The sequence below is a fragment of the Plasmodium gallinaceum genome (genome assembly GCF_900005855.1).
Source record: "Plasmodium gallinaceum strain 8A genome assembly, contig: PGAL8A_v1_130, whole genome shotgun sequence".
In the NCBI taxonomy this organism is placed as follows: Eukaryota; Apicomplexa; class Aconoidasida; order Haemosporida; family Plasmodiidae; genus Plasmodium; species Plasmodium gallinaceum.
This window is the reverse complement of record NW_021628289.1, coordinates 251,886-265,354: the sequence shown is the minus strand read 5'-3', so window position 1 is coordinate 265,354 and position 13,469 is coordinate 251,886. Positions and strand designations below refer to the sequence as shown.

The following is a 13,469-nucleotide window of genomic DNA, read 5'->3' as shown; positions in this document are numbered from 1 at the left end:
TTTTTTAAAAAAATTTAAAAAAAAAAAAAAAAAAAAAAAAAAAGAAAGCATATATATATAATATATATATATATATTTTAGAACAATTCAGTGTTGCACACAAAGAAAAGACAATTATAAAAAAAAAAAATATACTTTTTCTAATTTTTATTAATAAAAAAAAAAAAATTAAACTTATTATTTAAAATAAAATTTTATTATATAAATATATATGTGTATGTATTTATATATCTTTTTTCCCCTTTTCCTTATTAAATTAAAAAAAAATGTATTTCTTATTTTTTTAAGAGAAGAAAAATAATTAACTTATATAAGTAATATTTTTTTAATATTCTATCTTTCACTTTGTTTTTTTGTTTTTTTTTTTTTTTTTATGTAATTTTAGCTTAATTTCTTGTTTTATTTTAATAAGAATATTAATATTTCTTTGATTTTTTTTTTTTTTGTAGCCTTTCATAAAATTGAATAATTAAAATTAGAGATTTCTACTTACAATATAAATAAGAATTTTTATTATTATTATCATCCTTTTTGTGAATAAAAGGATTCCTATAATTTTTTTATTAAATTAATATATTTTATCTATACTATTCTTTCCTTTTCATTTTTTTTTTTCTTTCTAATTTTTTGAAACAACATTATGTATGTTTAAAAGAAAAGAAAATAACACACAAAAAAAATATAAAAAATTTAAGAAATGTGTGTTTATTTTATTATACAAAAAAAAAGAAATAAAAGATAAAAATAAATAATAAAAATGATTTATAAAAAATTAAAAGAGTATGTTCATTCAACATTTTTTCAAACTTTAGATCCTTTTTTTGAAAATGTGCAATATGAAGTTTCTTCTCAAAATAATATTCTTAAATATAAAAACTTAAAATTAAAAAAAAATATATTTAAGCATTATGGATTCAATATAAGTGAAGGTTATATTGAGGAACTTCAGATAAAAATACCATACTTTTATAAAATGGATGGTATAGAAATAAATATAAGTAACATAATTATTTTAGTTATCCCTGTAAACTTAGAAAAAAGTGATAGATTTCGAATTTATGAAGAAGCATTAAATGATAGAAAAAAAATATTAGAAAGTGTGTATGAAGAGTTTACAAAAATACATATAAATAATAATATAAATAACAAACAGTTAACCACTTTGCTTATGAATAATATACAATCATGGGTACTTACAAAATTAAAAGTTAAAATTAATAATATTCATTTAAGATATGAAGATGATAATGTTGATCAAATGTATAGCTTCGGGATTATTATACCCTCTGTTACATATGATAATGAAGAAGGTGATACAACAATATTTAAAAAAAATAATTATAATGGTAAAATAAATCAAAATGATAATAAAGTAGAAAATTTTGATAAAAATAAAATATTTCAATTTTCTTTAGGTATTTATTATAATGATAAATGTAAGTTATTTTTAAAAAATGAAAGTAATAAAATTCCTCTATTATTATGTATAAAAGAAATATGTTATTTATATAATATAAAATATGAAGAAATGGAAGAAAATATAATTAATAAATATGTTATTAATTTAGATAAAAATCCTCCATTATTTAAAAAACAGAAAATTCATAGTAAAAAATTAGAAAATTTAAGATTTAATACACCTGAGACAAAAAAAATGAAAAAATCTAAAAAATCTAAAAAGATAAAAGTAGAATTTGATTTTAATTTTATATTAAAACCACAGATTTTTAAAATTATTGTCCTCAATAATAATGATTTATTTAACAATAGAACAGAAATAAAATTTAATATTCCACATCTTTATTTTAATATAAATAGTCAATTTTTATTTAGTATTTTGAATATTTATAAGCACGTAAAAATGTCTTCTAAATATAAACAAAACGTAGTCTATAATCAGGCTATAATGAAAGAAGAAAAAAAAAAACTCAAAATGGAGAATACAAAAGAAAGGAATAAAAATTTCCTTTTTTTAAATAATATAAAAAAAAATTTGAAAAGTAACTATATAAATTCAAATAGCTACTATAATATAATCCATGATATGCAAAATAAAGTAGAAAAATCACATTTAAAAAAAAGCTTCTTAAAAAAGATAAGAAAAAATGACTTTAGTAATTATAATTATTTTAAAAAAAGTGATTATAATTTGGAAAAAACTAGCTATAATTACTCATATTTAAATAAAGAATATTTTAATAAAAAATGTTTTAAAAAAAATAATAGCTGTAATATAGATCTTTTAAAAATATCCAATGAAAACGTCTATTTTTCAGATGGAAAACATTCCAAAAATTTGTCTCCTTTGATTGATGATAAAGAACAGTTAATTAAAATAAATCCTCATCATTCAAATGAGAACAAATATGAGAGTCATTTTCATGATTTAAAAAATAACATTTATGGAAATGATAATTGCATTCATGAAGACGAAAACATTAATGATAACAAAAAAAAAAATATAGAAGGAATAAATAGAAAAAATTTTAAATGGTTTAGCTTTCAAAAAGATAAATTAAAAGCTAAAATAAGTAATTTTCTTAAAAATAACGTAATAAAAGATTACATAAATATATTTAAAAGAAAAGAAGAAACCAACTCAAATAATTTTAATTCTTCCTCTTCTAATTCTCTAAATAACTCTAATTTTTCAAATGTAAATTTTAATACGAAGGAAGGGAAGCATAAAGGTGGTGAAGAATATTTATTAATTAAAAAATCAGAAAAAGAGTTAATTAAAAAAGATAAAGACGACATATTTGATTATATAAAATATCAGAGGCATTCAAAAAATAAAATAAATAATGTGAATGAATTAAATTTAAATAATTCTTTAAAATTAATATGTAAAAGTGAAAAAAATAAAAAAAAAAATAAAAAAAAAAATAAAAAAAAATACAGAAATTTATGGTTATGTGCATATAGAAGCGTGCGAAAAATAATAGATTTAAAAAATATAAAAAAAAATATATTTAATAAAAATGTATTAAGCTTATTAAAAAAGTACAATGATTTTATATATTTTTATAAACTATTTATTTTTTATAAATATATAAAATATAATATTCCTAAAAGAATAAATAAAAAAATAAACGAAATTCAAGCTGATTTAACAATATCTAATGAATTAATAATATTATGGAAAACAAATTTATTTTTAAATGTATACAGTTTAGATAAAACATTTCATAGAAAGGATTTTTTTTTTATTTATAGCTTATTTATAAAAAGTATAAGAAATATTAGAAATAATTTAAGCAATAAAAATAAGTATATAGATAAAATTAAAAATACATTTTCTGGTTATAAAGAAAATGTTTTTAATTTATACAATTATGACGTAAAAAATGTAAATTATAAACAAGATGAATTTGAAGAAAATGGGAGTAGTAATATAGAAAAAACTTACATGAACTTGAACAAAAAATGTGAAAAAAATATAGAATATTTCACTGTTAGAATTAATATAGAAAAAATAGAAATTTTTTTTAATTTAAAATATTCATCACAAAATTCCATTGTTTATTATAAAAAGGATCATATTGTTTTAAACAAAAACAACTTTTATAAAATTTATGAATCAAATAAGAATATAAAAAGCCTAGAAAAAAATTACAAAATAACGCAAAATGTAATATATTGTGATAAAAAAGATATATATAGAAATAGAATAAAAGATGAAAAAAAATATAAAAAGTGGATTAACAATGAAAGTTTTCTAGAGGAAAAAAGTTTCTCATTTAGTGATTCATTTCAGAAAAAGAAAAAGTATAATTCTTTCTCTCGAAGTTCATCTTATAAATCAAATAAAAGTAAAAATATTAATAAACTAAGAAAAATTTATTTAGAAAGTGAGTGTAATGAGAATATAAATAGTGAAAGAATAATTAATAAAAAAGGAAAAAAAAAAAATAAAATAAATAATATGAATGAGAATAAAAACAAAAAAAAGCAAAAAATAAAAAATTTTAATAAGCCTTTATATACAAATATGAACAACAAATTAATTTTTTCATTTTATGGAATTCATATAGATATAGAGAAAAATATAAAAAATGAAGGAAATTTTGTCTTTTTTTCGAAAGTAAAAAATATATACATTGGAGAATATTTTAAATGTATATATAAAAATTTTTATTTAACTCCCATCTTATATTATAAAATAATAAAAGAAAAAAAAAAAATATATTTTAAAAATTCTAAGAGAACAATTTCAAATCATTCATATAAATGCAACTTAATTTACGTTAAAAATAAATGTTCCAATATAAAATTTCTCACTTATGATAATTCCGAAATTTTTTCAAGCCATACAAATTCATTGAATATAGGTTGTGATAAAAATTTTAAAAGTAAAAGTATCTCAAAAAAATATAAAAGTGATTCTTATCACTCAAATAAATTTATAAAATTTGGACAAGGAGACCATCAAATATCATCAAAATTAAGTGATAGATTTTTAATTAAAAGAAATTTTAAACTAATAAAAAATCAGAAAATAGATAATCACAGCAATCATAGTGATTCAAATAAAAAAACAGTTTCATCTATGTTTCAAAATAAAGATATATTTTTAAAAAAAAAATACGAATATGATTATAATGTTGAAAGTGATAGTATTTGTGATTCAAAAATATATTTAAAATCATATTACAACGAAAATTCTAGTTATGAAAACACTAAAGATAGTAATATAAAGGATAAAATTTCTTATAATGTAAATGACAAAAATATACAAACAATTTTCAAAAAAAAATGTTACAATTTAAATTCCATGGGTAAAAAAAGTATGAATATTAGTAATTACATAAAATCAAATAATGAAGGTAGAAATAATTACCAAAAGGAAATACTTGAAAATAAAAATCAACAAAATAATGATGAGAAAAAATGTAACAATCTGAAAAATTTAATTGAAAATAATACATCAATAAATAAACATGTAGAGTACCTTATTAAGCAAAAATACTATGATAAAAATTCGGAATTTTTAAGACAAAAAAGAAAAATAAGAAAGAATAAACAACTCTATGATACAAAAAAATTTAAAAATATCAATGAGATAACAGATTATTTTTTATCTTTTCAAATAAAAAATGGCACTATTTTAATTGATATAAACTTTCCTACTATAACTATTTGCTCTGATAATTATACTTTTATAAGTAACTTTTTAGAATTATATGAACATAATTTTAAGTTACATTCCAACAACAAATTTTCTTATGTGGAAAACTTTTACACAACTTTTGAAGTAAATTATGAATTATATAAAAGTTCTTGTAAAATTCTTGAAAATATAAACTCACATGTTGATTTATTTGATTATTTTAATGAAAATCATAGAGATGAAAATTGTAATTACTTTTATTACTCCGAATTATCAAATAATGAAGATATAAAAAAAACATATAAACATCCTTCTTATAGTGATTTTGGATATAAATTATCTAAAGAAAGAAAAAAAAAATTTAAAATAAATATTTATAATTTAAAAATTATTATTTTATCATTTCCATACCAAAGCATGTATAATAAAATTCAAGAATATATATATATTCAAAATTTAACAAAAAATGAACGGCTGCTATATTTAATTAGAAATACCATTAAAAGCAAAAATCTTTATCTAAATAAACCTTCTCTTATTTTATACATTAATAAGATAACTGTAAACTCTTCGTTAGATAAGGCTAATAGGTATATTAAAATTGATATAATAAGGATTTTAGCTATGCTATTTAATAAATACAAAAATTTCATAAATGTTTTTAATTTATATCATCAAAAAAATTATATTGATTTACATCAAAAAATGCATAGATTTAATCTAAATAAATCTAATTCAAATAATTCTTTTGTTTGTAAAAAAAAAATATCAAATGTACACCAAACTAATGATACTTTACCATTTACTAAAGAAAGTAATAGTAAAAAAAAAGAAGAAATGAAAAATAATATTCAATATAATAGATTTAGAAAAAATTCAGATAGTTTTACAAAGAATGATAAATTGTCAAAAAAAAGTTTTACCGAAAATATGGATATAAGTAAGATTATCATTTCTGATGAGAATAAAAATTCTTATAATAATTTTAATTACAAAAGTAATTATTTCCGTACAAGTAGGTGTAATAGTTATCATAAGGAGCTTACAAAAAATAACTACTTTCAAAAAAAAGAAAATATTTTGTCTGATGTTAATTATAACAGCTTTTCAGTTAATGAAATAGAAAATAAGAAGAGAAATTCATACAATTACACAAATAAAAATTACAAAGAAAAGTATATTCTTTTAGACAATTTAAATTATGATTCTTGTTCTCATATATATAGTAGCATTTATGATTTAAAAAATGATGTCAGAAAAACAAGGAAAAGTAAAGAAAAGTTTTCCGTAGTAAAACAAAAAAAAGATTTTTCCAGTTTTACAACATTAAATATTAGAAATGAAAGTAAAGAAAAAAGCAGATTTTTCTTTAAGTACTTAAAAGATAAAAAATTGAAGTCATATCTGGATTATTCATATGATAGAAATATGAATTATTTTTTTTTTTTGTTTCAAAAAAAATCTTTTAAAAATATTCTCTTTTATTTTAATGTAGAAATAAACTATAAAAATTTTACTGGTCATAATAATAGAGGTGATTTAATAGAGAAGGTTATAGAAATATATTTAAAAAGTGGGAAAAATGCTTTCATAAATGGTAGTGTAAAAAATTTAAAAAAATTATTTTATATATATAATAAAATGAAATACTTTATAACACTGTATGATATATTTAAAAAATATATTTATGTAATAAATTACGATATAAGTTTTCCATGCATTAATAATAATTTTATCTGTTTTGACTATTTAAATATTTTTGGTATAAGGAAGCTAAATACTCTTTGTAAATATAATCTCAATAAAAAATTCTTTAATGGAGGAAAAAAAGAAGAAAAAATCAATAATGTATATCAAGATAATTTAGGGAATGAAAATAAAATGAAAAATGAGAATAACATTGAAAAAGAAAGCATGAAAAAGAGTACTAATAATAATGAAAGTAAGGATTGTAATGAATGTAAAAGTACTAATGTATATGAAAAGAAAAATAAACACAAAAAATTAAAATATGTTTCAAATAAATCACTTATAATGTCATCGGAAAATTGGCCATATGTATTTTTGAGGAGTTATTATTATTTAAAAATTAATGATTCACATTCAAAAAGAAATATAATTTTATTAAACAAAAAAAAATATTTATATAAAAAGAAACATTTTTCATGTAATAATTTAAACTATAAAGGAGGTGATAAAAAATATTTCGTTTTATCTAAAAGGAAGAAAAATTCACAAAACCACATTTTTAGGAGAAGTATAGAACATACATCTAGTTTTACTTATTCAATAAATCAAAGAGGAAAAAAAATTTCAGAAAATTCTATAAGTAACTTTAAAATATATAGTTCAACAAATACATATGTACCTACTGAAAAAAACTATTTTAAAGAGAAAAGTTTGTATAACAGAAAAAGTTTCTCTTCAACTAGTGATGCATACAATGTACATTCCTTTAGTAATTTAAATGATAAAGAAAAAAAGAAACTTTACAATTTGTCATCGCATTCTTTTACAAATTCTGTTATGTCTCAATGTACAATTTCACATAATTCTTCATTTTTAAAAGAAGAATACAATATGAATTGGAAAACATCAAAGACTAAAAAAAAAAGAAAGGAACATAATGATAGTTTAATAAATAAACAAACTAAAGATAATGTAAATAATAAAGATTTATTCTTATGTGTATTTATGGAATTACGAAGTAATAAGAAACTCAAATATGATAAACATTTTGTAATAAAAGAAAAAAAAAAAAATAAAAATAACAAAAAAATAATTTTTTTTACACCTATATTATTATATATATATATGGATAAAAAAAGCATAACTCCTTCTTTTATTTTCAATTGCAAATCAGTTCAATTTGTATGTCAAAACAATAAACAACTACGAAATGTGAAATTTAAATTAAATTTAAATAAAAAACTCAATTTATTTAAATTTATTAAACTGAAAAACAGAATAATTTACCTTCATAAATCCGAAAACATCAATAAGAAGAATATTAAATTGAATGATATTTACAATATATGTGTTAATAGACATAAAAAAAGAAGAGTTAAGAGTGATAAAATAAATGATGATAAATATAAAAACAGAAAGAAAATTAAAATTTACTTAAAATCAAATAATTTTCCCATTCATAAATTAAATAACAATGATTTTTTTCTTTATATCCTAATTACTTATGAGAATTTTTCAAATAGTAAAATATTTTATAACTTAAATAAAATTAAGAAAACATTAATACATATTAACAATCCATATAATGACAAATGTTATTTTAATTTTACTAAAAATGAAGAAAATTATTTAAAAATTCTTTACAAAAATTCTGATAAAAAAAAATTTCCCTTACTATTCAGGTCTTCTGAAGAAACAAAAATATATAAGAATTTTATAGAAAAAAAAAAAAAAATATTCCATAAAAATAAAATGAAAAATGAAAATAATTCACATTGTATTAGAAATAATAGTAGTAAAAAATACAAGAAAAAAACGAAAAAAATTTATCTATCATTAAAATGCAATGTTATGGAAAAGATAACATATTCTAACTTCTTATTAAAAAAAAAAAAAGGACAAAGTAAAATAAAAAATATAAAATATAAATCTTCATTGAATAGTAAGAAAAAAAGTAACTTTATGAACAAAGCAAGGAATTTTAAGAAGAAAAAAAGAAAAAAAGTATATTCTATTTTATATGATCAGGAAGAAATTAAAAAAAGGAAAAGCAAAGATAAAGTAAGTAGTTTTGATATACTAGAAATTTTAAAAGTATATAAAAATATATCTTTAAAGTTATATGTTGATAAGTTAAGTATAATAATTGATAATTCATTTAATTTTACTTTATATGGTTGTGGTATATATTTTGAAAATAGTTTGTTTAAAAATTTTTTAATAAGAACATTAATTCGCAATTTAGTTGTTGAAGAAATCAATAATTTTTATTCTTATTATACGAATTTTGAGAATATGAATTATAATTTATTCAATAACATAAAAAAAAGAAAAGAATACAATAATTTATCTTTCACAGAAAAAGATGAACACTTGTGCACAAGTACACATTATAAAAAAAAAAAAAATTTTGTAAAAAAAAAAAATTACGATATTGTTTTAAATTCTAGGAATGGAAATAATTATAATAATTATAGTTCATCAAATTTAAATGATTTTTTAAAAAGTGATTTTAGTAAAAATCAAAAAACGGGAAATGATCATATTTATAATACTCTAATGGAAAAAATCGAAAATGTAAATAATTACTATGTTTTAAATTTAATGAATGAAAAATTAAAAAATAACTATAATTATTTCAATAAAAATATAAAAACGCAAATAATAGGTTATAAAGAAAAAATAATACAAAGTCAAAAAAAAAGAGCTTGTGGATTTACGGAACATTTATGCACAGGTGTATCTATTGAAACCGATTTCTTAGTAGATATGGCAATTATTATAGAAAAACATAAAAGAAATATAAATGTTAAAATAAACTTATCTTTTTATTCGTATGTTTTATATATATCTTCTCTTATGTTACAAAAACTTACACAAATAGCAGACAAAACTATTCAATTAATTTATAAGTATGATGTTTTTAATTTTTATTTTAATTATATAAATTACAATAATTATGCAAACTTTAGTGATTGTAATTCAAATGTATTTAATCATAATAGTAGAAATAAATTTCATGATTCTAAGATGAATGATATGAATAAAGAATACCATATACCAAATACTGATTTGAGTGAACATAAAAATATCACTAGTGTAAAGAAAAAGAATTCTTTTAGTTATAGAATTAAGGGAAATAGTTTTCCCATAAATAATAAAAAATTTTCCAATATAAAAAAAAAAAAATTATATATTTCAAAAAAAAATAATTCATTAGCATATATAAATCAAAAAATAAATAAAAATATAAGTTTTCATATATCAAATATAAAGATAACTTTTTTGCAATCATTTACTAATACTTTTATTAATAGATTAGAAATATCTCTTCTTAATATTTTATTTAAAAATCATAGTTATCTGTTAAAAGTAGGTAGTGTAAATTTTTTAAACTATACTAATAAATATATATTTTTTAGTAAATGTGAAGAATTTGTTAGTAAAAAACAAGAAAAAATAACAAAATTAAAGAAAGAAAAATCTACTAACAGTAAAGTAAGTAATATTGTGAAAAATAAAAAGAATAATATAACATATTCGGAAGTAAAAAATAATAATACAAACATAAACATAATCAACAGAAATAATGATAATAAAAGCAAATATTTTATTTATGCGAAATATTCATATGAATCTAAATTGTATACTATCATAAATAACATAGCTAATAAAACTAATGATAATATTGATAGTATACATGAATTAATTGTTCAAGTAAATCAATCATATATTTATTTATTTTTTGTTGATTTATTGTTATTAAATCAATTTATCAACGATTGTATAATTGCTATTCTACCTTTGAAAAAAAAAATATCCAATAAAACTTTCTATCATAATTATAGAGAAACCCTTTTTGAAAAATATAAAGATGATATATATTTTTTGAAATCAAAATATATTCGTGAAAGTTATTCAAAATTTCAAAAAAAAATATTAAAAATGTTTATGTTATCTTACGAAAAAAAGTATAAATATAAAAGCTTATGTGAAAAAAAAAAAAATAGAAAATATAATTATATAAGATGTAAAAATTTTTTTGATAAAAATAATTTTATTTTTCAAAAGATTATTTTATTTAATGCAATGAGAACAAATGATATCAATAAGAAAAGAAAATTAAATACTATAAAAAAAAAAGGAAAAAATAAAATTCCTATTATTTATCTTATAGACATAAATATAAAATTACCATTAATCAATTTTTTATCTTCAAATATAAAAAATAAAAAAACTTTCTTTATAAATTTAGGCACTATTAATGTATATAGTGAAATAAGTTACATAGATAAACATAAACAGAATTTAAAAGGAATTAATCATATGTGTTTTAATAATTTTAATATATTTTCTGCCTTATCCTTATCTAGTATTAATAATTCCATTTATGAAAATGATAAGCAGAAAAAAGATATAAAGGGAAAAAATGAGATACAAAAAATATTTGGTGTTTTTTATTATCTAAATATAATTTACAAAAAAGGAAGATTATTTTTAAAATATAAATTAAATAAAAAAACTAAAAATATTATAATTCCATTATCTAATGAATTTTTCATTTCATTTTATTTATTTAAAAAATTATCAAATTATCAAAAAGTAAAACATCCTACAAATCCATCTCATTTCAATATAACATATGAGAATCCAGACTCATTATATGAAGAAAATAATGAAACAAAATATTTTCCTTCTAATATTATTATAAATTCTAATAGTAAGTATTCAAATTCTAGAATAACTAGATTAAAAAATGATGACAACAATAATTTAGGTGATGTATATGAAGAAATTAAAAATATCTTCCACAAAAAATATTCAATAAATATATTGATAGAAATAGAAAATTTAAATATAATATTCACTTCAGAAATATTAAATATAATAAAAGATAATATTAGTTCAGTAAATAATAGCATACTTAATAATAATAATTTATTACCATATGAAAGTATAAATGAAGAAATTGCATTTAGAAATAACAGAAAGCCAAAGAAAAAAAAAAGAAAATATGATTATAAGTTTTCATTAAATACTACAAGTAACAAAGAATGTAAAAGTAACTATCAGATAAGAAATAATAAAAAATATTTTTCTCGTAATAATTTAAAATGTTTCACATATTTTTATGATTATTCATGTTCTAAAAGCAAGAAAAATTTTAATCATAAAACACAAATTTTAAAAAAAAAAAAATTGTATTACAATAAATTACTTTCATTAATTAATAATAATTTATTTCTTTATCTTAAATTAAATTCTATACATTTACAGTTAATTGATAATAATGCAAATAAATTAGTAGAATTAGTTTTGTTAAGTTTAAATGTTTGGAAAATTAATAAGTTAAATATATTTTGTTTTTGTTTAAACGAATTTACAATAAATGAATATATAACTAAAAATATTTTTACAAAAAATTATAAAAAAGAAATAGATAATAATAAAAAAAGTGAAGAAGATAAACAATGCAAATATAAATATACTAATTCAGATATGTTTCATCAAAAAAAGGTAATAGATCAATGTTATGCAAAACTTTTTGATGAAAGTAAAATTTTAAATAAGTTAAAGAAAAAAGAAAATTATAGAAACATAACACTACTGATGAAATTAAAAAAAAAATTAAAAAAGATAATACATTCTAATACTTACATAGATTCATATAATCAAAAAAAAAACCATAAAGAATATTTACATGCTAATGAAAGAAAGGATTATTTAAAAAAAGAAAGTATATATTATAACTCTATAAATAGTATAAATAAAAAAAAACAGAATGCTACACCATCATTATGCATTTTACAAAAAAATAAAATACACAATTCAATGAATTACATTTTTAAATTGAAGTGTAAAAATAAAAATCATAATGCATTCTCTATTTTTTCTGCTAATGAATTGTTTTATAATAAGCTTAATAATATGTGGAAAAATATACAAACAAATGTAAAATGTAAATATATAAATGAAGAAAAAAATGTAGATATAATCGAAGATGAGATTCAAATAAACTACATTGAAAAGAATGAAATTCTTGAAATTAAAAATAAAAAAGAAAATATTAATCTTTTTATGAATATTAACAGTATAAATAATAATTATCCTATAAAAAACAATTTTTTATATAGTATTAATGATAACAATAGTTTTTCAAAAAATAAGGAAACGGAATTTTGCAACTATATTTTGAAAATAAAAAACAGCTATAAACTATTTTTATTTACAAAAATAAATAATTTATTAAAAAGAAAAAAAAATAATAAAAAAAAAATTTATTTTCATAATCATTTAAAAAAAGTGGAGTACTTAATACACAAAAATAATAAACAAAAAAAAAGACACTCATGCATCCTCCTAGAACACATATTTTATGTAAAAAAAAAAAAAAAAGAAAGAAATAATGAAAAAGAAAAAATCATTCAAAATAATAATGAAAAAAGTATAATTAATAACTTAAAAAAGGAAAATCATATTTGTAATATTATCAGAAATAATAATATAATAAAAAATAATCAAAAATTGAGTAATTATTTGAACATTCATAGAAATAATCTAAGTAATTACAAAAATTTAATTAAAACTAGAGAGTTATTAAAGAAAGATAAACAGCATATACAAAAAAAAAAAAAAAAAAAAAAAAAAAGAAAATAAATATTAAAAAAAA

The 13,469-nt window shown here is 17.3% G+C and overlaps 1 protein-coding gene across 1 annotated transcript in view; it reads left to right on the top strand.

The window, feature by feature from the left end:
- Positions 1 to 757: 757 nt before the first annotated feature.
- Positions 758 to 13,469, top strand: part of PGAL8A_00456300 (hypothetical protein) — a gene marked incomplete at both ends in the record, with an annotated part of 28,261 nt that continues 15,549 nt past the window's right edge. The window contains one exon of the mRNA XM_028673323.1: positions 758 to 13,453. Within this exon, the coding sequence (XP_028529786.1) occupies positions 758 to 13,453 (12,696 nt within the window). The remainder of the gene's footprint in view (positions 13,454 to 13,469) is intronic.